Source organism: Siphateles boraxobius, unplaced genomic scaffold (assembly GCF_051911475.1).
Source record: "Siphateles boraxobius isolate OS27281-9 unplaced genomic scaffold, OSU_SipBor_1 50, whole genome shotgun sequence".
Classification (NCBI taxonomy): Eukaryota; Metazoa; Chordata; class Actinopteri; order Cypriniformes; family Leuciscidae; genus Siphateles; species Siphateles boraxobius.
This window is the reverse complement of record NW_027509142.1, coordinates 3,093,637-3,118,341: the sequence shown is the minus strand read 5'-3', so window position 1 is coordinate 3,118,341 and position 24,705 is coordinate 3,093,637. Positions and strand designations below refer to the sequence as shown.

The 24,705-nt window shown below is 38.3% G+C and overlaps 1 protein-coding gene across 3 annotated transcripts in view; it reads right to left on the bottom strand.

Annotated features, from left to right (window-relative positions):
• Positions 1-1,680: 1,680 nt before the first annotated feature.
• Positions 1,681-24,705, bottom strand: part of LOC143712732 (cell adhesion molecule CEACAM5-like) — a 131,996-nt gene continuing 108,971 nt past the window's right edge. Inside the window, exons 1-23 of one of the 3 annotated variants that reach the window (XM_077204734.1) lie at positions 16,062-16,163; positions 15,575-15,701; positions 15,373-15,429; positions 15,119-15,202; positions 14,976-15,017; positions 14,443-14,706; positions 13,658-13,948; positions 13,068-13,331; positions 12,438-12,713; positions 11,750-12,004; positions 11,366-11,656; positions 10,800-11,063; positions 10,208-10,483; positions 9,347-9,601; positions 8,963-9,253; positions 7,355-7,609; positions 4,673-4,939; positions 4,371-4,472; positions 3,665-3,721; positions 3,371-3,424; positions 3,102-3,170; positions 2,421-2,468; positions 1,681-2,259 (exon numbers count right to left, since the gene is read on the bottom strand). In XM_077204734.1, coding sequence (XP_077060849.1) covers positions 2,252-2,259; positions 2,421-2,468; positions 3,102-3,170; positions 3,371-3,424; positions 3,665-3,721; positions 4,371-4,472; positions 4,673-4,939; positions 7,355-7,609; positions 8,963-9,253; positions 9,347-9,601; positions 10,208-10,483; positions 10,800-11,063; positions 11,366-11,656; positions 11,750-12,004; positions 12,438-12,713; positions 13,068-13,331; positions 13,658-13,948; positions 14,443-14,706; positions 14,976-15,017; positions 15,119-15,149 — 3,660 coding nt within the window. In that variant the 5' untranslated portion in view covers positions 15,150-15,202; positions 15,373-15,429; positions 15,575-15,701; positions 16,062-16,163 and the 3' untranslated portion in view covers positions 1,681-2,251. Of the gene's footprint in view, positions 2,260-2,420; positions 2,469-3,101; positions 3,171-3,370; positions 3,425-3,664; positions 3,722-4,370; positions 4,473-4,672; positions 4,940-7,354; positions 7,610-8,962; positions 9,254-9,346; positions 9,602-10,207; positions 10,484-10,799; positions 11,064-11,365; positions 11,657-11,749; positions 12,005-12,437; positions 12,714-13,067; positions 13,332-13,657; positions 13,949-14,442; positions 14,707-14,975; positions 15,018-15,118; positions 15,203-15,372; positions 15,430-15,574; positions 15,702-16,061; positions 16,164-24,705 lie in introns of those variants that run through there. The other 2 variants (XM_077204735.1, XM_077204733.1) reach the window with 2 other exon arrangements.

Below are 24,705 nucleotides of genomic sequence, written 5' to 3'. Positions count from 1 at the left end.
TGTGAAAACTATGGGGTTAATGAAAATGCTGAACATGTCATGTTCTACTAACATGTCAGTAACTAACACTAGGTGGCGCTTTTAAGGGCAGCCGCATGAATTTTGAGCTGCTCAACAACCTGCCTTTTTTAGCTTTTTAAACAATGTTAACTTAATATTGTCTGGAAATGCACGAACCGATCACTTAATGGTGTGATTTTATTCCTAAATTGGGAATCAGGACATATAATTCCATCCATTTCTAGGAGATATTTGATGGATTCTAGGAAAATGCGGCCTACTCGTCTACAACTGGATGGATGAAAATTTCCAATGCAACCATTCAAGTAACTGTCCCTGTCTTTCTCCTTTGGCTCCTGAAGTTAAAACCATCCTGCAGCAAACTGGGATTCTACGACTTAGATCTCGCCCAAGGGGTAAGAAAGCTGGAAAAAATTACATTCCCTCAATATGTACAGTTGTTGGAAATCATCCTTCTTTCTCTGGGACTACAGTGGATGTTAAGAGTAAGCTAACTGAGGTAAGTCTGTTTACTTCTGACTGTTGCTACCATCCTAAGAACCTAATTCATATTAGGTCAAACCTACATAAATTAATGCCAACTATGCCTGGTTTTCTACTTGCTAATGTGCGCTCCTTACGCTACAATTGTGATGAGCTGCACAGTATAGCTATGAATAATAACTCGGCAGTTATTGCTGTATCAGAGACCTGGCTAAATGCTGATATTCCAGACCACTGCATTGTCTCATGTCTGTGGCTCCAACACCAACTTACCTACAATGGCAGCGTTGGGAATTTGTTGTGCCCAGGAGTAAATCAAAAAGACATGAACTTTCTTTTATTCCACGTGCTCCTAAATTGTTTTATAAATAACTTACAGGTTGGTGTTTTTTGTATGTAGCCTGATGTATTTCAGTTTTTTCAGTGCAAGTGGAAAGACGGGTGTTTCAAGATGGGGTTCAGGAAGCAGGATGGGAGTGGAATCTGATGGGGATACTTGGAAAAGAAGGAGAGGGAAAAGGGATAATAATCACCAGAACTGCACTTTTTAAATTTCTTAAAGCCACAGGGTTGATGGGTAGAATATGAGAACAATTAAAATAGCATGATGTTACACACTCCTGTACAGTAGGTGGCGGTATGCACTTAAAAGTTGGTTGCAATCCATCATTAATCAAGAAAAGGAGAAGAAGAAGAAGAAGAAGTACAGAGGACTCGTGTGAGATCCCTGGGGGAAAGAGTATCCTGAGGATAACTATTGGAAAGAGAGACAGAGTCTGTTTTGTGTACTACTGTCTGTGCTGTATCGAGTCTACGGTGAATGCGCTGTGGGCGCGCCTTTTGTTTGTTGTTATTTTTAAGTTATCTTAATAAAAACAAATGAGTCCCAGTACCACCGACCCTGTTTTCTTCCTTCCAACCTTGAACCTCATCACTGTCAGTTTTGTGTAAATGAAATGTTCTGTCATTTCCTCACCATAGATAGAATCTGAGTGTTAATTAGAACTTATGTTATTATTATTATTATTTCTGTAACTGCATTTTGTTGTCATCAAGCAGATTGTGAATGTGTTTGGTTAGTATCATTATACAATTCTAATAGTTTTGACCTCAGTAAACAGAAAATGTGTGTATTTGGCTTTTGAAAACCAGTTGATCGGATGATATAACTTTACGTCAGTCTTACATGTTTATTTAAATGTAAAAATCCAGAACCAAACACAAAACATAAACACACACAAAAACAATTTCTCAAATTAAATGTGCATAAACTACATAATTATTTTTAAGTAGGTGGCACTCATACAGTAGAAAAAAAAGATTTTGTTCAATATGCAAAAACATTTCAGCAAAATAATCCATTAGATGTATTACAATAAAAAAAAAATCTATGGTGTCGTATTGTAATATTTATATTTGCAAGTAACAAATGAATCAAACTAGGTACAGATATAAATTCGATTTCTTCTAATAATTGTCATTTCTTGCTGTCTGTTATTTTTCTCGCCTACAATCACTGTCTTCATTTCAAGTCAGCAATGCTGTCCATAACACTGCTGTTCAATTCTACATTTTCTCAAGCGTTAAACAAGCTGGTTTATCAGCCTTTAAAAGTATACAAAAGTGCAGCAGCTACTAGACAAAACGCCATGCTAATGCAATCTTTTTTAATGTAAGCATATGCCATTTAGCTGCCTCAGTGCAAATATAGAAACTCCATTGGGATGTTGATTGCTGACATAATGGTTCAAAGTCCTGGAGAGGCAGAATCATGACAATAAGTTAAACATCAGGGTTGTATGGGTTTATCATACTTGAATTTGTTTATCTAGTGTCTGAAATTGTTCATCTATGACTTTTAAGACCCAGTAATAAAAAGCACAAAACGCCTTTAAAATAGTGTAATTTAACTATACCTTTAAATGATGTCAGGCCATTAGCTTCTGCCGCTGGTGTGACTTCATCTTCAAGAGAACAATTGTGAGAGTCATTTGTGATAACTGATTTCTCAGATTGTGCAATTATTCTTCAGAAACATTATTATACTCCTGTATTTTGTGTACACTATTAAAAATAAATGTTATTTATTGGCATTGATGGTTCCATGGATAACTTTTAAACATCAGTGGAACCTTTTCATTGCACTGAAGGTTCTTTATAGTGCAAAAATGGATCTTTTAAGATCTAATCACTAGTAATTCTTCATCTCTGTGAAAAAGCTTCCTTTGGAACCTTTATTTTTCAGAGTGTTCATTACACTCTTTAAAAAAATGTGTTGGCTCAACAACAACAAATTGATGCAGAAGTTTGCAAGACTCTTTTTGAGTTACAAAATTATGTTGAGAAACTTAAAGTTGATTACACAAAAAAATTAAGTTGCCCCAACTACTTGAGAAACGCAGAAGTTTAAATTACACACAATATGAAGTTAATGTAATGATCAACATTATTATGTCAACAGAACTTAAAATGTTTGACTAAATCAATAAATTATTATTATTATTATTATTATTACTTTTAAGGTCCACTGAATTACTTTTTAGAGTGAATTGAAAGGATATATTTATGTTATTTTATGTTATGATAGACATTCTTACCTTTAATCTCACCATCCAAATGATCGTCTGAAACACGATCAGTGAGCAGTTCTTCTTTTTCCTCACATTCTGAATGATATTAGAAAGAATGTAGTGATTTAGTTTAAAAATCCTGGCTTGTAATGCAGGCAAATTCATGCAAAACTTTACTTAAGTAATATAATATTATCACAAAGGCTTGGGATATGAACTAGTATCATTTGTTAAAATTAATGAGTACATGACTGTGTTTTTGATTATGTCAGCCAGACACAGTTAAAGGCGCATACCTTCCATCTCTATGGGACTGTTGTCCATGTACTTCTCCAAGGGTGAAGCCGTTTCTGCAGAGTGATTAAAGACCCATAAAAATGTAAATGTGGATACATTTCACTCTCACACGCACTCACACGCGCACACACACGCACAGGCACGCACACGCAGACACAAACACGCGTTATGTTTTCATGTTTTATGGTGACTTTCCATATACATAATGATTTAGGGACCAAAAGATGTGCCAAAAAGGTCAGAAATGTCTGGTATTACTTTACTTGTGGTGACATTTGGTCCCCATAACTTACGGTTCTTGGAGTCTGCCATTGAGAAAAACAAGTCCTCTGGTGCTGTTTCCTTTTTCTCTAAAGATAATAAGAAACAAAAGTTTTGTAAGAAGTAATTAAATGTAAAATGTTACTAATATAATTAAAAACAGAGAAGCTAGATGTTACAATTTTTACTGTTTTGTTGATACATTTCAGTGTGAACACACAACTCTATTTATTCTACCAAAATGCATAGAATAGTGCATAAGTATGCAAAGTGGGATGCACCTGCAGTCTTGGTGAGCATGAGAGACTTCTTTCAAAAACATTTAAAAATCTTGCCAAACACAAACTTCTGAATGGTAGATTATGAAAACAAACTCAAAATGGCTGAATCCAAGTCAATGGCTTATGTGTTGAATAGCCATTTAATATTTTTAGGCAGCAGTTATTTACACTAAGCGCACTAGAGGGTAAATAGCATATACACTAAGTGTAAATAATAGTACACACTGTTTACACCAACTGTATATATCAACAAATCCAGTCTACACTTCATCCATCGATACATACTCTTCAAAGAAATTGTACTGCATTATTAGAAGTAAGTCTGATCAATGGGCGACACAAGGATGGTTGTTGGTGTTTGGTGTTAATAGACACTGCTTGTTTTTTAATGTTGAGACCAGTATCCTTTATTAAGATGCTGATTTTCAGAAGTATATTAATTGTTTTCTGTTGGTACCTGGTTTACGGGTGATTCTTAGAACGAGGCATCCAATGATCATGAATACAATACAGCAGATGACACATCCTGAGATGGCCAGCAGAATTTTTCTTTTTAATACTGTAATTATGAGAGAAATGATAAAGTTAATCAAGTTTAATGTCTGTCATGGTAACAGAATACTTATCTCACTGTTTTCCCCCCTCATTTTTAATCTAATGTATGATCTTGAAAATAACTTGACATTGTTCCAATTCGCAAATCATTCACATCTATACATTGTAGGAAAGAAGTTTAAAAATAAATATTTTCATACTCACTAATATTATTGGCCGTGAAGCCGTCACTCAGAGCAGAGTACAGTGGTCTCTCTGTCCTTATTCCCTTGCACTTGAATTCACTTTTAATGGTTTCTTCAGTTGCTGTCACTTTGAACATATCTGACGACCCATTGAGCTTCTGTTCGTTCTCGAACCAGGCGTAGCTCCACTGTCTGCCGTCTGAGACGTTACACCTGAGAGTCAGGATATTCCCAGACATGATGTCGCTCAATTCAGTCTCCAGATTCAGAAATGCAGGTGGACGTGCTTAGAACAAAACAAAATGTTGTTTTAGAAATACTTTTTTATAAAATATGTCATACTGAGCCTTTTTTAAAAACTTTATTTACTTTATTGCCTTTGCATATGTTTATATAATGAAATTCTGTTGGAGCAATCCGATATGCCCTTATTAAAAAAAATCTAAATATTTTTTTTACATTAAAATACATTTGACCCAAATTATGAATAAAAACTCAAAACAAATATAAAACTATAAAAATATAGGGGGGCAATGAAACACAAAAACTATTGCACAGATCGAGGCCTTTGGTGCACAGAGTCAGTTTTTGTATTAAGCCCGGGGTTACAGCTTTATCTGCGTATATGTGTGTTGTGTGTGTGCTATGTGCGTGTGTGCATGTGTATAAGGGAGCTGAGTGTTGGTGTTGTTGATGTGGTAACAGCTCTGGGGAAAAAAAGCTGTTCCGTAGCCTGTTAGTGCATGTTCAGGGAAGGGTTGTGAAAAAGGGGTTTCCGGGGTGTGAGGGCTCCTGCTGCATGTTTGTTCGTCCTCAGGCTTTCTTAATTGATGCAGGTGGTTTCCTCAGTAATGTACACTCCCAGAATTTTTTGTGTTAAGGATGAGGTTGTTGTCCTTGTAGGTAATGTCTGGACCTCCTCTCTGAAGGCAGTTTCATTTTTGCCGGTTATGAGTCCCACTTTGGTTGTGTCATCTGCCAATTTAATAAGGGTATTGGAATAGTGGGAGGTGTAGTCGTGTGTGAATAGAGAGTAGAGTGGTGGACTAAGAACACAGCCTTGGGAGACCCCTGTGCTGACAGTGATGGCTGAAGAGCAGTGGTGGCCAAACCTGATGTGTTGGGGTCTATTTTAATCCAGTGGCAGAGAAGGGCTCCCAGACCCAGTGTTTGCAGTTTGTTGACCAGTTTTATTGGATTTAAGGTGTTGAATGCAGAATTATAATCCAAAAACACCAACCTGATGTAACTGTTGGGGTTTTCCTAGTGTGTAAGAGCTGCGAGCAGTGCAATTAAAATAGCGTTGTCTGTGGATCTGTTGATTCTATATGCGAACTGGTGTTTGTAGAGGTCAGGAGGGATTTATACTTTAAGTTGGGACAAAAACAGTCTCTCAAAGCATTTCATAATCACGGGGTAAGAGAGAAATTGGCCGGTAATCATTCATGCTGGTAATGGCTGAGGTTTTGAGTGTGGGGATTGTAGTGGCAGTTTTCTGACAGGTGGGAAAAGTGGCTTGCTGTAATGACAGGTTAAAGATGTGTGTGAATACAGCAGTGAGCTGATCAGCACATGCCTTCAGTCCTCGTCCTGAAATGCCATTTGGCCCCATTGCTTTATTGCAGTTGATGTTAGATAGTGCTCTCTTTACCTGATAGTCCTGGAAAGTAAGTGGCTGGTCGCTCTCTGGAAAGCTGTTGTCTGGATCTGCCCTCCTGTTAAAGCTGGAGCTATTCTCAAATCAGGGAGGGAGGGGTCAGTGGAGGTGGGATGACTGTTGCTCCGCTTATAGTCAGTGCTGTTCTTTACACGATGCCACATCGAGCGGGGGTTATTTTCGTTGAAGTTGTCCTCAATGCGTTGCTTGTACTCCCGCTTTGCTGATATGATGCCTTTGTGAAGGTTGGCCCTAGCCTTCCCATACTCCTCCCTGTCTCGTGAGCTAGGCGCTGTGTCCTGGACTCTGAGCAGATCCCGCACTCTGTTGTGGAACCAATGCTTTTGATTGGGGGTATCCTCTGAATTGTTTTTACGAGGTTACAATGTCCGTGCAGAAATTGATGTAAGACAGGACTGTGGTGGTGTAGTGGTCTATGTCTAACCGTTCCCACCTAGTATGCTGTAACTGTTAACAGTTCTGTTGCAAATGGCATCCTGTAGCTTTGCCATGGCTAGCTTAACATGAGCTTGAGGATAGACGCAAACAGCAGTGATACTAGTTTTAGTAACTACTGTATTTAAAATGCACTTACTTGCGAAATCAATACTTAATTCATACCATGTACAGTATGTTCAAAGCACATCATGCAATAAACTACACTAATAGGGATAGTTCACCCAGAAATGAAGATTCTGTCCTCATTAACTCAACATAATATCCATCCGAACCTTTATTTCTACTGTGGAACATAAAAGAAGATATTTGGAAAGTCAGTGCGGTCCAAAACAACATTAGACCGCATTGACTTTCATTTGGACAAAAATAAGTACATTCTTCAAAATATCTTTTTTCCACAAAAGAAAGTCAGTCGTAGAGGAACAACATGAGGGTGAGTAAATGCTGATAGAATTTTCACGTTTTGGGTTGAACTATATAACACTAACTTCATATTTTCATTTCATTCAGTGCTTTGCCATGGTTATTTCTATACAATAAATGGCCACAAGAGGCAGTTTACATGGGCACAAGAGACTAACTTACCTTCAACTTGTACTTGAAGAGACTCACTGTTCACTGAGAAGTCTCCTCTCTTTGCTGTGCAGTGATAGACACCAGTGTCAGAGAGAGATGCTGAGTTGATGGTGTGATTTGGATTTGAGATCAAGAGATTTGAGCCTTTATACCAGCCATACTTCCAACCATCACCAGACATGTTACAACCAATCTGGACTTTCTCCTCAGTGTAGAAGAAATCAAACCACTGATCTTTTCTGATGTCTGGTTTTGGTGTGTTATCTAGGAGCAACAGAGGTTTAAAAATAAAAAAAATGGACAACCTTCAAACGATAACTGCCTTAAGTATGTTTGTTATTCTAGGTGATCTGAGAATATTAACTGAATTTCCAGCTGAAATTCACTTTCCCCTCTAAAATACAAAGGTGCAACAGTAAATAAGTTTATTTATTTATAGTACATATAATAAATTAAAGGGATAGTTCATACAAAAATGAAAATTATATCATTATGTACTCACCCTTATGTCGTTCCAAACCTGTAAGACTTTCATTCATCGTTTCATTCAGACTTTCATTGTGTACTTAACGTTTCGTTAAGAACACAAATTAAAATATATTTAAATTTTATATTTTTGTCCCTCCATTGACAGCTATGCAACTACCACATTCAAGGTCCAGACACTTAGTGAAGACATCATTAAAATAATCCATGTAACTCAATTTAACCTCAATTTTATAAGCGGTGCAAGCCTTCACTACGATGCATGCTTATGTTGACAAGAACAGGCTCTTGCGTGAACATGCTGGAGATTAATATTTCATAAATAAAGTGGTAAATTATGTTGTTGTTTTTGCATCACTTGTTTTTAAACTTGCCACGCTTAAAAAAAAAATAGTTTAAACCACTGGAGTCACATGGATTATTTTAATGATGTCTTTACATTGACAAAATGAACGGAAGTCTTACAGTTTAAAACGACATGAGGGTGAGTAATTAATTACATCATTTTCATGTTTGGGTGAACTATCCCTTTAATTAAAATTCTGTATAAATTGTATAAAAATAAATGTCATGAGTATAAACAGGGTTCGAATCAATGATAAATATATAAATCTGGTTATGTATTTTAAACATTTGGTTGATTAGAACTATTGCACAAATCTCATTATTTATTGTTTCATTCATGTATAACTGACACATGCATCACATTAAGTTAGTTTGTGTTAAAACTGTGTTATCCATAGACCTAAATTATTGTTTGAGTGAATAGAAAGCCTAACAAAATCCTCATTGACCTCTTTAAGGCACCTGACTGTCACTAATGGAATTCTTTTGTTAATCTATGACTTTTTCATGTTCATTTCCATGTTTGTTTTTTTTTCCATTGAGATGCTATTTACAAATTTGGACACTGCTAATAGTGTCTGACCTCTGAACCCTGTTGTCAAGAGTAGACAGGAAACAGCAAATTCTGATATCAGTACCAGTGTACAATTAATACAGGCTAATCCAAATCAAAAACATCTTAAAATATAAACCGCTTCTTCACTGAACATTTTGGGTGTCAGTCTCTCTTTTTTCCCACATATATCAGTCATAGAACATGATATTTTCTGAAGCAGTTTTACTTGCCATGAATATGAAGTTGCAAAGCTTCTGCTTGTCTTGTAGTCACTGGCGTTCTCGTCAGATGTTTTCCTCTGCAGGTATACTGTCCTGAATGACTCGCTTTTGCTGAGCTGATTGAGAGTGTGTTTCCAGTAAAGGAAATGTCCTTGTTACCTGAAAGCTGATCTCCGTTTCTAAACCATTCATAGGTCCATTCATTTGAGTCTCCATCAATTGAACACTTCAGAGTCACTTTTTCATTTGGGTAAAATGTTTTCCATTGAGAAAGTATTGACAGTTTTGGTTGAGGCGGCTCTGCACAGATAAACACCACGATAATGTAAGAGAACTGGAGATTTTTTTTACATACTGTATTATGCCTTGATGTTTAAAACAGATGAATCTTACCTCTTATATTCAATTTTGTGGAATTTGCAAATGTCATCTCTCTCCTTGATATGGTACAAGTGTATTTCCCATTGTGATCAAGTGTAGGATTTAAGATAGTGTAAGTGTGATTGTTCACTTGCACTGAATCTTTTTGCCACTTATATTCCCATTTTGATGTCTTCTGTTTTATGCTACAAGTGAGTTTGACTTGTTCCCCAGTGTAGATTTCTTGGTATGATGGATCTTGCTTAAAAACGACAGTTGGCTTTGATCCTTTAGAATTATAAAAAAAGAAATTAATAATAATTTATTTATAAAATAATGCATAATTGTTTTTATACATAGAACATAATGTATATTATATTTTATAATTATCTTTTATAACTATAAAATTATTTAAAATAAAACAATAAATGTATATGTATGCATTTATTATAATTTTAAATGAAGCCCCTTGGACATTTTCCTAAATTGAGGCTGGCAATAAACAGCACCAAACTCATATTAAATAATTGCAAGATATACAATATATATATATATATATATATATATATATATATATATATATATATATATATATATATATATATATATATATATATATATATATATATATATATATTGTATATTGTATATCTTGCAATTTTTTTATATATATATATATATATATATATATATATATATATATATATATATATATATATACGCTGAGATTATATAAAAAGCATGAAGCTATGAATTATGCAAAAATAAAGAGCTGTGTTCTGAAAAATGACATTGTAAAAATGGCTGTATTGCACAATGTAACAGATTCTAATTTAGTCAGGACATGCTGCTTTTAGCTAAACTGACAACAGATTTTTCTGTGACAAAACATACCATGAACTGTTAACGAATAAATTTTGCTTTTTGCTGTTTTCACCGTCCTGTCCTTCAGCTCAGCTTGACACGTATACTCCCCTGCATGACTGGACTTCACTGAGAGAGTGAGAGAGTTGTCTTTTATGCTTGTTTCATCACTGGAGACGATTTGCTCTGAGCCCTTGAACCACAGATAGTTCCAGTTTTGGGTTTCAGGAATTACACACTGCAACGACACTTTTTCATCAGGAAACGCTTCTGTCCAGTCTGACTGAACTTGTGCTAAAGGCAGATCTAAAGGGAGAGAGGAAAACAAACCAAACTGTAACTTAAATGTGTTCATACAGAGTCTAAAGCTAGCACTAAGTCTAATTAGTGTCAAAGTTAATATTGGTATAGCTTAACAGTTTCTTTTTTATGAAATCAATTAGTCTAAAATACCTTTTTAATGAGCTTGACTCCATGTCATTTCATTTAAATTAACACATTTGGCGGACGCTTCCAAAGCGGGTCTACATTTAATCAGTCCGTACATTACCTGAGAAGTTTACTAAAGCATTGTAATATTCCACAATAGAAATGACTATTAAGAGGTAAATTATGGACCCACCTTGAACGTGCACTTGTAGAGTCTCACTATCCACTGAGAAGTCTCCTCTCTTTGCTGTGCAGTGATAGACACCAGTGTCAGAGAGAGATGCTGAGTTGATAGTAAAGGTTAGATCTGTGATCCGAGGTTCTGTTTGCTTTTTGCCATTGTACCAGTTGTAAGTCCATCCATCACCAGACATGTTACAACCAAGCTGGATTTTCTCCCCAGTGTAGAAAGGCTTAAACCACTGATCTTTCCTGATGTCTGGTTTTGGTGTGTTATCTAAGAATCACAGGGGTAGAATTAGTAATAATAAACTTTTTCAAACAATTACTGGTTTAAGTTGCATATGCTTGTTATTCTTCATAATCCAAGACTAAATGAACTGACTCATACTGCTAATAGTGTCTGGCCACTGTCAAGAAGAGCAGACAGAAAACTGTATATGCTGACATGAACACTGATACAAGCCAATGCAAATGAAAAACAGCATAAAATATAAACATCTTCTTCATTGAAATCCTTTGGGTGCCTGCCAATTTCGTTCATATCTATTAATTATAAAATATCATAAGTAGTTTTACCATGAATATGAAGTTGCAAAGCTTCTGCTTGTCTTGTAGTCACTGGCGTTCTCGTCAGATGTTTTCCTCTGCAGGTATACTGTCCTGAATGACTCGCTTTTGCTGAGCTGATTGAGAGTGTGTTTCCAGTAAAGGAAATGTCCTTGTTATCTGAAAGCTGATCTCCGTTTCTAAACCATTCATAGGTCCATTCATTTGAGTCTCCATCAATTGAACACTTCAGAGTCACTTTTTCATTTGGGTAAAATGTTTTCCATTGAGAAAGTATTGACAGTTTTGGTTGAGGCGGCTCTGCACAGATAAACACCACGATAATGTAAGAGAACTGGAGATTTTTTTTACATACTGTATTATGCCTTGATGTTTAAAACAGATGAATCTTACCTCTTATATTCAATTTTGTGGAATTTGCAAATGTCATCTCTCTCCTTGATATGGTACAAGTGTATTTCCCATTGTGATCAAGTGTAGGATTTAAGATAGTGTAAGTGTGATTGTTCACTTGCACTGAATCTTTTTGCCACTTATATTCCCATTTTGATGTCTTCTGTTTTATGCTACAAGTGAGTTTGACTTGTTCCCCAGTGTAGATTTCTTGGTATGATGGATCTTGCTTAAAAACGACAGTTGGCTTTGATCCTTTAGAATTATAAAAAAAGAAATTAATAATAATTTATTTATAAAAGAATGCATAATTGTTTTTATACATAGAATATAATGTATATTATATTTTATATTTATCCTTTATAACTATACAATTATTTAAAGACAACAAATAAATGTATATTTATGCATTTATTATAATTTTAAATGAAGCCCCTTGGACATTTTCCTAAATTGAGGCTGGCAATAAACAGCCCCAAACTCATATTAAATAATTGCAAGATATACAAGATACGCTGACATTATATAAAAAGCATGAAGCTATGAATTATGCAAAAATAAAGAGCTGTGTTCTGAAATAAGACATTGTAAAAAATGGCTGTATTGCACAATGTAACAGATTTTAATTTAGTCAGGACATGCTGCTTTTAGCTAAATTGACAACAGATTTTTCTGACCAAAAACATACCATGAACTGTTAACGAATACATTTTGCTTTTTGCTGTTTTCACCGTCCTGTCCTTCAGCTCAGCTTGACACGTATACTCCCCTGCATGACTGGACTTCACTGAGAGCGTGAGAGAGTTGTCTTTTATGCTTGTTTCATCACTGGAGACGATTTGCTCTGAGCCCTTGAACCACAAATAGTTCCAGTTTTGGGTTTCAGGAATTACACACTGCAACGACACTTTTTCATCAGGAAACGCTTCTGTCCAGTCTGACTGAACTTGTGCTAAAGGCAGATCTAAAGGGAGAGAGGAAAACAAACCAAACTGTAACTTAAATGTTTTCATACAGAGTCTAAAGCTAGCACTAAGTCTAATTAGTGTCAAAGTTAATATTGGTATAGCTTAACAGTTTCTTTTTTATGAAATCAATTAGTCTAAAATACCTTTTTAATGAGCTTGACTCCATGTCATTTAATTTACATTTACACATTTGGTTTACACGCATTTACACGCTTCCAAAGCGGGTCTACATTTAATCAGTCCGTACATTTCCTGGGAACTTTACTTAGGCATTGTAAACTCAATGCATGAACAATGGGATGAATATTCCACAATAGAAATGACTATTAAGAGGTAAATTATGGACCCACCTTGAACTCGCACTTGTAGAGTCTCACTATCCACTGAGAAGTCTCCTCTCTTTGCTGTGCAGTGATAGACACCAGTGTCAGAGAGAGATGCTGAGTTGATAGTAAAGGTTAGATCTGTGATCCGAGGTTCTGTTTGCTTTTCGCCATTGTACCAGTTGTAAGTCCATCCATCACCAGGCATGTTACAACCAAGCTGGATTTTCTCCCCAGTGTAGAAAGGCTTAAACCACTGATCTTTCCTGATGTCTGGTTTTGGTGTGTTATCTAAGAATCACAGGGGTAGAATTAGTAATAATGCACTTTTTCAAACAATAACTACTTTGAGTTCTTGTTATTATAGTTATTATTGTTATTGTTGCTTGTTATTCTTCATAATCCAAGACTAAATGAACTGACTCATACTGCTAATAGTGTCTGGCCACTGTCAAGAAGAGCAGACAGAAAACTGTATATGCTGACATGAACACTGATACAAGCCAATGCAAATGAAAAACAGCATAAAATATAAACATCTTCTTCATTGAAATCCTTTGGGTGCCTGCCAATTTCATTCATATCTATTAATTATAAAACATCATAAGTAGTTTTACCATGAATATGAAGTTGCAAAGCTTCTGCTTGTCTTGTAGTCACTGGCGTTCTCGTCAGATGTTTTCCTCTGCAGGTATACTGTCCTGAATGACTCGCTTTTGCTGAGCTGATTGAGAGTGTGTTTCCAGTAAAGGAAATGTCCTTGTTATCTGAAAGCTGTTCTCCGTTTCTAAACCATTCATAGGTCCATTCATTTGAGTCTCCATCAATTGAACACTTCAGAGTCACTTTTTCATTTGGGTAAAATGTTTTCCATTGAGAATGTATTGATAGTTTTGGTTGAGGCGGCTCTGCAGATAAATACCACAATATTGTAATTTTTTGTGACATATTGTACCCAACAATAAAGAGCTGTGTTCTAAAATAATACATATGGCTTTATTTCACAATTTAACTAAATATTATAATATAATTATAAATATAAGTTAATATAATTTAGTCAGGACATGCTACTTTTAGCTAAACTGACAACAGATTTTTCTGTGACACAACTTACCATGAACTGTTAACAAATGCGTTTTGCTTTTTGCTTTTTTCACCGTCCTGTCCTTCAGCTCAGCTTGACACGTATACTTATTCTACTAACTCTAAAACACAACACTAACCTAACAGTCTACTAATACTCTAATGACTGCTAGTTGACATGTAGCTGCAAAGTTACTACTAGTATTACTACTAACTAATAGAATGTCTGAAGTGAACCATCTGCATTAAGTGTAACCAAAATACAATTACTGAATTTATATATCTATATATGTATATATATATTATGATATCCATTCACCTTGTAGAGTTACGGTGTAGTTATCACTTTTTTCAGACTCAGAATATCCATTTTTTGCCATGCATTCATATATTCCACCATCTGTCACATCGATGCTGGACTGATGGTCGGTTTTGAGCTTAGTGAAGTCCTTGTACCAGTCATATTGTAACTCAGATGCTCCTTGAGGGACCTTACAGTGCAGAGTGACCGTCTCTGTGCTGTACAGCACCTTGTGAGTTGGATTCTGAGAAATGTTGGGCTTGGGAATCTGAATCGGAGGGTCTAGCAGATGAATAATCCTTAGGTTAGAGTGGCTAAATACCAAGACTTTTTAATACGGTTGTGTAACTCAAGAATAAAACCGTTAAATGATATAGACCTTAAAAATTCATAGAACAAACCAGAAACAACATATAGTGTGTATGTATATATATATATATATATATATATATATATATATATATATATATACACATACATACATATATACTATAAGTCGTTTCTGGTTTGTTATATGTATATATTGTTATATAAGTATATATAAATCCTACCTCCGGTGCTCTCTGGAGACGTTACTTGCACACAGACTGCCACTATAATTTAAAATAGATTCAGAGAAACGCTAGGTTACAGTATAGTGATTTCCTAGTTTTATTGCTTTCAAATATAATTAATATTAATAAAGGTACCTTACCTGTCAAAAGGATTTTTTTAAATGTTTCCATTTGCAGCTGCAGTCAAAGTAAAGCCTCAGTGAACACAGATCTTGCGTGAGTCTCTGCAAAAAGAAAAGCTTCCTGTTATAACCACTTTTAAATTGATGAAAACCTGACAGGAAATCATGACGTCTTGTCTACTTCCTTTTCACCTATAAAACTTATCAAATGTTTGATATTTTGAATAACCTATTTCCTTTTTTGAATTGTAATAAAAAGATGTTCAGTGAACCTTGCAAGTGTGTGCTTATCCAAGCGTTGTGTGTTGTCTGAGAGGCAGATAGTGAGCCTGCAGTATATAACAAAAAACTAGTTGTAAAATGGATCCATCTTTTGTTTGTTATTTTAATTTTACATGAAGACATTTTTAACCTCTAGAAGGCACCTGTGGCTAATTTATTATTACATTATATTTTTAAATTATCAATACTTACCAGTTCTGAAGTTCTGTTATTGTTCTGGTTTCTGTTTTAAGCATTGTGGGTGTGGTTTGCACTATTGTTCAAAAAATATTGATGAATGCAGTGTTATGTGAACTTCCTTTTTTCCTCCTCAGCCCTGCTGGATTATGATATGCATTCAAAATGGTTTCACACAAAAATCACAAACAAATATCACATCAAACATTTCTATCAATGAAATACTTTTAGTTTGAAAAAAGAGGAACCTAAATAGTACCTCTCTAAAATGTGTACACATCAACAACAGATAGAGGGGCAGGACTTGAGGAACGTTTCAAAAATATGATACTTGGGTTCACAGAGAGATTCATATTTTTCTCATATGTATTTTAAACAATGATGGACTGTAGTGTACTGAAGCTGAATGCACTTTCAGCACATTTACAGCACAAATAGAATGTCTTCTACAGCATATTTCTTAAGTTTTAAACAAAAAAATAAATATTGACAGTTGTTATACCTGACAGAAGTTGTTATATCGGACAGTTTTAAAAAGTTAAAGGTGGGAAGTCATTTTCTGTCTAATTCACATTCAGCCCAGCCTCCTGATCTGACATGTGGTGAACCAACATCCTGAGAGCAGACTCTTTAACAATTATGCTAGAGGTGGGGCTGCAACAAATCCAAAGTGTTTTCTCAAAAAACAGCCCGGCAATAATATGTATACAGGTGGTTTTCCTACATGGGTTGCAGGACTGCAGAATGATTGAAGACACATTATCAGCAAGATGGTAGAAAAATGAAAATGTATTTTCTATTAACCAATGATGCAAATAAGAGCAGTTACAATAGCAAAATATGTTGGAGAGCATTGCTATAGTGTGACAATATTGTATTGCAATAAGTAGCACATTAATGTTACCAAACCATAACTAGTTAGCACACCATTTGTATTTGAAAGGGTATAATGACAATATCTTAAAAATACACTTAAAATAGTAACAAAATAGATGTATGAGACTATGAGATGATAAAACTTAACCATTAATCGTAGCCAGTATATATGTCAAATGTTACCTGAGGTTGAGAGAGAGAGAGAGAGAGAGAGAGAGAGAGAGAGAGAGAGAGAGAGAGAGAGAGAGAGAGAGAGAGAGAGAGAGAGAGAGAGAGAGAGAGAGAAGAATAGGAAGAAAGAGATAAAGAAAAGAGTGCACCAGTAAATAAAGAGTGCACCAAGAAAGAGACTGAGAGGAAAAGAAGAGAAAGAGCAACATTTAGGACTTCTTTTATCCCTTCCTTGACCATGTGACTGAAACCCAAATATGAGACATTCAAACTGACCAATCAGAAGATTACAACTAAAGGTGTGATAATTCGTAGAGACTCGATGTAAACACATCTTGACCATTATGAGCACCTCTGCGCCTTTAGGAATTACAAATGGCCTTTGTGATTAGAAAAGGGGGGTTGAAAACAGTAAAGCAAATGTCTTTGTTCATTTTCAAACATCTTTGATTATTTTCAACCCTACAAATAGTATAGTGAGATGTTACTATACACTATACACCCAGTGGCTGATGGAAACAACAGTAGTTTGCTTCGTCCCAACCCCCCCCCCCAACCACCACACACACACACACGCACACAAAATGACGCATTGTTAACTAGTTAAAGTTTTTTTTTTGGTAGCTGTAGCCTTGTGGTTTATAAAATGTCAACCAACATGTACACCGTTTTAGTAGGCTCTGACTAATGGTAAACCGTGGCACCAGTGTTGTCATTAACTGGTTTCATCTGTGTGTATTTGCAGACAGTTCCAGTTAAAGCTTTTTCAATTTATCTTTGAACTAGCAGATAAGACCACAGATGTGGTTTATCAGAAACAGACTAATGGCAACAGCATCCGGTGTAAACCTGGGACCTTTGAATAAAATTGGCAGAATTTCACAAACAATAGGATTTTTTTTCTTTGTTCACTACAGCACTATATCCAATAAGAAAATCAAAAAGCACAATATATTTTATTTGTCATTTATAGATTATTATATATTATTGCAATAAGATTATTATATAATTGGAAACATTCCAAATTACAATGGATTTCATCGTGAATAAACAGGTACAGACATCTTAAGTGGCATTTGAAAAAAATTCTCATTTTAGCCCTCACTAACAGGTTGTTGCTTTTAAGCCAAACAGGAATCAATCCGATGTTTCTTGTATTTTGTTGAAAGAATGAATCACAGAAGCGAGTCTGAGCCTCTAGTATTGTGCACACATCAGCTCATCCTCCTGCACCACTGTAAACATCTACAACAGGAGAGAGAAGAAAGTGTGTCAGGTACCAGGAATACCATTCCAAGTATTTCTATACAAGTATTTCTCCCTTTCTTAAAAGTACCCACAGTAACTAGCATTGAAAAATCCAGTTAGTATTTCAGTTAGTAACAAATTGATGATTGTATGCTGGAAGATTTAAATTGCAAATATTTTACAAGGAAACCTGTTACTTACAATGTAGTTTTAAGGTACCAATGAAATCAGAATTGGTGAATGGTACATAGAGCACTATATAGGGGATAGGGAACGATTCAGATAGTATAAATATGCTTTCCAATGAGGCGAATGAAGCCTAGTTTCATGTTAGTGCCACGCAAACCGCCGCAGCTCGGGTCCAGAGACACGATATCACAGAGAGGATCATATGTGTGAGTCGGCGCAGACCAGAAAATGTATCAACTCATTTTAATTCTGCATAGAATGCTATATTTTAAAGCAATATGGAAGATATTGGGAAGAGACTGCGGCTTTATTGAGCTCAACAGCTCTGGCCGAGTTGTGATAATAAACTAAACGCTAATGGCTATTGTAAAAAAGGGGAGGAGCTTCCCGATATGTCCCGCCCTGTCTTCCTGTTTCAGTGGAAATTGAAAACACAATTGACTAATGAATAAATGATGTACGTTTTAAGGCACTTCAGTGGGGCTTTAAGCCATATTCTGGGAAACTTTGCCATAGTGCGTCTTTAAAATTGGCATGAAAAGTAAATTAAGCGTAGCGTCAGTTCTGGCAGGTCACGTTAGTCAAGCTCGCATCAGCTGATACACGTCTACCTATAGGAATACGACGCCTATCACTGTATACACTCCTTCAGTATTATCAGCAGCTATCGCGTTTCTCTGGAGCTAATTACCCTCCTTCATCCCCAGCTCCTCCTTTCTTTTCCAAGTCAGGATTTGGCATTCTGATTCCCCTTGAATCAGAATAAATTCTCAAATTATGTTGTAAAATATTGACATTAATGATATCTCCAATTCATTAATGTTGGTTCTGTTCTGTTCTGTTCACCCTAAGGGGGATTATTGCTGCTCTTGCCCAGAACCATACCGCCAATTAGAGATGCGCGGTTGGCGGTTATAGCCGCGGACTCCGCGGATAAACCGTGGATCGGGCGGATGACGTGACGAAAAAATATATTTTAATTAAATTCGGGCGGGTGGCGGGCGGTTTCTAGTCAAAAACGTTGGTGCGGATGGATGGCGGACGGATGATGAGTTTTATGATGCGGTTGCGGATGAAATAATAGCCCATCCGCGCATTTCTACCGCCAATCCTAAATGTATGCTAATTGTCAATCGTATTTGACGATAGTGGTCCTGACAGAAGTTATAATAGTCTTTTGTTCCACATTGTGATGTATACTTCTGATTATGATGAGTGAATAGGTTCTTGAACAAGACAAAATGTAGGGTGGGACTTGATTTTATCCATGTGGAATATTTTGGATGGCTGTGGTCTGCTATTGGTGGATCTCATGTGAATGTCCTGCATTCGCACCAGTAAACACGTCATCAGAGAAGAAAAGAGATGTTGAGAAGAGATGTTGCAAGAGGGAGGAGAGTTACTTTGATTAAAGATTGCAAGGGCACATGAATGAAAAAAAATATATAATACGGCAATATTTCATAATTGTGAATTGTCAATTTTGATTCATGGTGACTTAAAGGGGGTACAATTTTACATTAAAAAATGGTATGAATTTGTACTTTTTCTTTGTAACTTACTGTTACTTGGTTGTAGGTGTTGCTTGTATACTCAACAAAGTAATGTTTCAGGGCCTGGAAACCAAAGATGAGGTGTCAACTTGAGGTGTGTCCGGCAGTGTGAGGCTACTGTCGGAAGTCATGATGCAATGTTTTCCGTTCTCTGCTCTCTGCCAGATCACAGTTTCATTTTTAGCCCACACAACCGCTAACAGTCACTTTGGCCTCTTTGAGTTTAAGCTGCTACATTCTCACAGTGTGCAGGTCCCTCCATGTATGGGAGTCTCACAGCGGGACACAGCTGCCAGCACATGTCAGAGACTCGCCGATAGGGATGTTAGCAGTGGTGGATTTAGCAAATTGGGGGCCCAAGGCAAAGGTATTACTGGGCCCCCCAATCCGATCTTTAAAAGAGAACAACAAAAAACATTTACAGACTGAATGGTGGATAGGGAGGTAAAGCTAATCTATGGGGAAGTAAAGGTTGGAGAGGAGAAAAAAAAACTTCCCCTTTAAACCCTGCATACACTTCTTTACTCCAAAATGAAGATGGAAAGCAAAGAACACACAAAGTACACAAACTAATAGTCACGATGGAACCCAACAGAGAATAAGGCTTCAGGTAACTCCTGTCTTTGCCAACAAGCCAGGAAAACTGGCACAGTTTATTTATTTTTTAATAATTTTATAAATCAATTAGTTACAAGACAAGACAAGTAGTTAGGGTAAACCACCACAAACAGTCATATACCTAGCAAAACATCACAAACAGCCATATACTTAGCAAATATTGCCAAGATGAGTAATTGACTTTGTATGAGTGAATGAGTGAGGTTGCAATTGGCATTGCACTTGAGATTGACATTTCAAACATTCTACAAACAAAAGTGTGTGTGTGTGTGTGTGTGTGTGTGTGTGTGTGTGTGTGTGTGTGTGTGTGTGTGTGTGTGTGTGTGTGTGTGTGTGTGTGTGATGTGTGGCCTGGTAAACCCTACCTAAGGATGGCAATATCTGAAATCCTTGTTCGTGTGGGGACATTTTCGTGGGGTCCCCATGAGGAAAACAGCTTATAAATCATACTAAGTGATGTTTTTTGAAAATGTAAAAATGCAGAAAGCTTTCTGTGATGGGTAGGTTTAGGGGTAGGGTTAATGTAAGGAAATAGAATATACAGTTTGTACAGTATAAAAATCATTATGTCTATGGAAAGTCCCCATAAAACATGGAAACACTACATGTATGTGTGTGTGTGTGTGTGTGTGTGTGTGTGTGTGTGTGTGAGTGAGTGAGTGAGTGAGTGAGTGAGTGAGTGAGTGAGTGAGTGAGAGTCTTTGGCCTCGCTCACACTGCAGGGGCTTAATGCTCAATTCCGATTTTTTTTAAAAATCAGATTTTTTTGCAAGGCCGTTCACATTTCGAATTAAATGCGACCTTCTGTGAACTCCTGTGTGAACGTGAAATGACCCAGAAGTGACCCACATGCACAGAAGAGAACTCAACGGTCAACGACGACACTTGTTGTTTGCGGAAGTAGCTAAACATGGCCTGAATAGAGCTGTCCCCCCAAATATTATTTAAATCAGAAACCTCGCTTCCCTTCCATTGACTGGTCTCAGCATCGTCCGCCATAGTTGTTGTTTATCTTCTCATTCCCGCCTACTTCAACGCAGAATTATGACGTTTGTCGCATATCAATGACGTGCGGGTCGGATACATGTGACCTGGCCGTTCAGATTGAAGTCGCATTTCAAAAGATCGGATACATATTGGATTTGGACCACATACCCAAGTGGCCTGGGTCACATTTGAAAAGATCGGATCTGTGTCGTTCAGACTGCCATGAAAAGATCAGATACAGGTCGCATAGAGGCAAAAAAATCGGAATTGGGTCGTCTCAGCCTGCAGTGTGAACGTAGCCTTAGAGAGAGATTGTTCTCCACATCACACTCTTCAGACACAGAGAGAGTCCTACTTGTTGACTTCTTCTCACAGTAACCGTAAAAAAGTTTGTCATCTTTGGCAGCGTTGCCAAAATATTTATTGGCGTCTTTTTGCTTTTATTTAAGCTGCTTGGGTAACTTCGTTTAATTTTCGCGTTTAGACTCGTCTTGCTTCATCTCTGTTTGTGTGCTTCCCAGTCCTCCTGTCACTGTGTATTTATCTTTGCGCCGTGCACCGTTACGGACTAGTCCATTTCATTGTGAAAGTAGGGGGTGTATGTGTAGGGACAGATAACCATGAACTGGACATTTTAACTACTACTTTAAAGTTTCAACGTGTTTCTTAAGAATATGAATAAAATTGACCATGCTTTTGAAGCGTTCATGATGATAAGGGGCTTTTTATGGGATCAAATTCCCACCAAATGTATGCGGCCACGGATCAAAATATAATAAGCGTGAATCAAAAAATAAAAAGCATGAAAAAAAACTTAAACTTGTGTTCATGCTTTCTTTTAAATTATGTTTTCCTTGGTTTTATTAGCCTACTCTGTACTTTGCGCTCTCTCTTTCATTTTCTGCTCATAATAAATTTTTTGTACGCTTGTGCTGTTTTTCTCTTTACTCTTCTTTCCATGTTCTGTGCTTGCTCTTCCAAATGTTGCAGTTCGAGTTTCATGTAAATTAGGGCGGGCTTAAGCGTCACCATTGGTCCACTAGTTCTAGATTGACAGCTCCTCCTCTAGCCAATCAAACGAAGAGGGGAGTTGACGTCACTCCAATGCGACTCGCGCTACTGATGAAGATAACCAGCTCAGCAGGCAAAAATCTTTCCGTGGCAGGACACCGTTAAAGTGTATTGCTGCGTCCCAATTCGCATACTATCCGTCCTAAATAGTATTCGAAAATAGAATTAGTACATCCCAAATTGCAGTATGTTGAAATGAGTGTTCCCTATCGGTCAGTCACTACAACGTAGGTCATGACTGACCAATAGGAATCTCGCTAGAGAGGCCAATCTACTTCGAGTGAAACTAAAACAAGCCAATACACATTGGCGTGCAATCAATTGCAACAGCTGTGCAGCCTCGCAGCGCGGGTATTTAACAAGCAGCTGGTGCGATTGCACAGTTAGCTTTTGGCTTCGGAGCCAAACACTTCGATGTCTCTGCTTACAGTTGAACCAACTTCTACGAGCCTTTCTGGACCTCTCCTTCCCGATGCGGGGGTGACAGCACGGCAGCGCGAGCAGTTTCTCTTTCTCTCTCTTTCTTTTTTTTTGTTATTTTAAAAACTAAGCAAAGAAAAAAGAGCTGTTTTAACGGCTGGTGAGGTGCGCTTCAGAGCGCTCAAAAGCTGTTATAACAGCTGGTAAGGTGCGCCTGGCAAGCGCTCAAAAGCTGTTGTAACGGCTGGTAAGACCTCCAGCGAGAGAGATCCAGCGCACAGACGGGTGCACATTCCCATCTGTGATCACTGTGGCTGTTCCCCTGCGTGCTTCAGCACCAGAGAGAGTAGTCCCTAAAAGAGCTTACACAGATAGTTCGCGTCTTTTTCAAGATGACATTCTATCTGTGTGTTTCTGGATGCGGTCGTTTCCTGGGGTCGCGGGATGGTCACGATCGCTACCTCGTGTGTCTGGGCCTCGAACACGCACAGGCAGCGTTCGTGGATGGATCATGTACCCATTGTGGGAAGATGACCATCTCGGAGCTGAGGTCGAGACTCACATTCCTGCAAAGGGGCGGAGTCCCCGTGCCTGCACCTCGTTCCAAGCCCCTTTCGCGGGTTGCTTCGGGCAGAGACACGAGTGACCTGAGGATTACAGTGAGTGCGCTTCCTTCAGGGAACCAACCCCCTAGGAACCCTCACTCCTCTCATACTCCACAACCAGTTGAGCTGCCAACGGAGCGTGCTGGAGCATCCTCGAGATGTGTACCAGTCGTTTCGTTCGGCGCTAAGGGAATACATGATACAATGGCGGGCAGCTAAGGGATACACGCGTATCCCGCCAGTGGAACGGGCCATTGCTATGCAACTGTGCCCTAACTCCACTTGGCGTGGAGAACCGTGTCTTCCTTCCCGGGCCTGTAAGTACTCGTCGGACCTGACCGGCAAGGCTTACAAGGCCTGTGGGGAAGCTGCCTCTGCCATGCATGCTATGGCGTTGTTGCAGGTTCATCAGGCCAAGGCACTGAAGGACCTGCACGAGGGTGGTCATGATCCACAAGTTCTCCAAGAACTTCGTGCCGCAACTGACCTCGCGCTTCGTGCGACGAAGGTCACTGCGCGGCAACAGTGGCGGCAAAGCCAAGGGTAAGCGGCCCTAGGACGGGCGACCCAGAGATGGAAAGGACTGCTCTCCAGGAGACGATGACTGCATCGCTCCCTCCCCCGGAAGAGGGCCGGGTGGTAAATCCTTTGTTTCATTTTGTTTGTGTTCTGCCGCTGACCTTAAAACCAGCAGTACCCAAATTTTCAATAAAAGAGCAGTTTCTATCATCTCTGGGTCCGAAGAAGACCCGGAGAGCAGTGGGGGGTTGGAATCCTCACCACTCTCATCCGCCTCTTCTTTCGCCAGCCGGCAGCTGTGTACGGTCCGAGAAGGCCACCGAGCCACCTCCCGCACCTCCTGCCCCGTGGAACCAGGTAAGTGCTGCACAGCACACTCAGACCCCGCTACGGGCCGCCTCCCAGAGAGAGCCTCCCGAGCCGCGTCCCTGTGTTCCACCTCGCTGCCCCACTCCGGGTACGCCTACACCCCTTTTTGTCCCGCTTGTACGGTCTCTGCGAGCCTGGTTAGCGCTCCCCAGTCCGTCTCGCTGGCTCATTCGAACCATCAGGCTCGGCTATGCGATTCAGTTCGCCCGGCGTCCCCCCAAGTTTCGGGCCATCCACTCCACTACAGTGAGAGCAGCCGATGACCATGTCTTGCGTGCGGAGATCGCAGTCCTACTGGCGAAGGATGCGATAGAGCCGGTCCCTCCAGCCGATATGAGGTCAGGGCACTAAAGTCCCTACTTCATTGTACCCAAGGAAGGTGGTGGCTTACGACCGATCTTGGATCTGCGAGTTTTGAATCAGAGCCTCCACAAGCTACCGTTCAAAATGCTCACGCAGAGACGCATTTTCGAATGCATCCGTCCCCAAGATTGGTTTGCAGCGATCGACCTGAAGGACG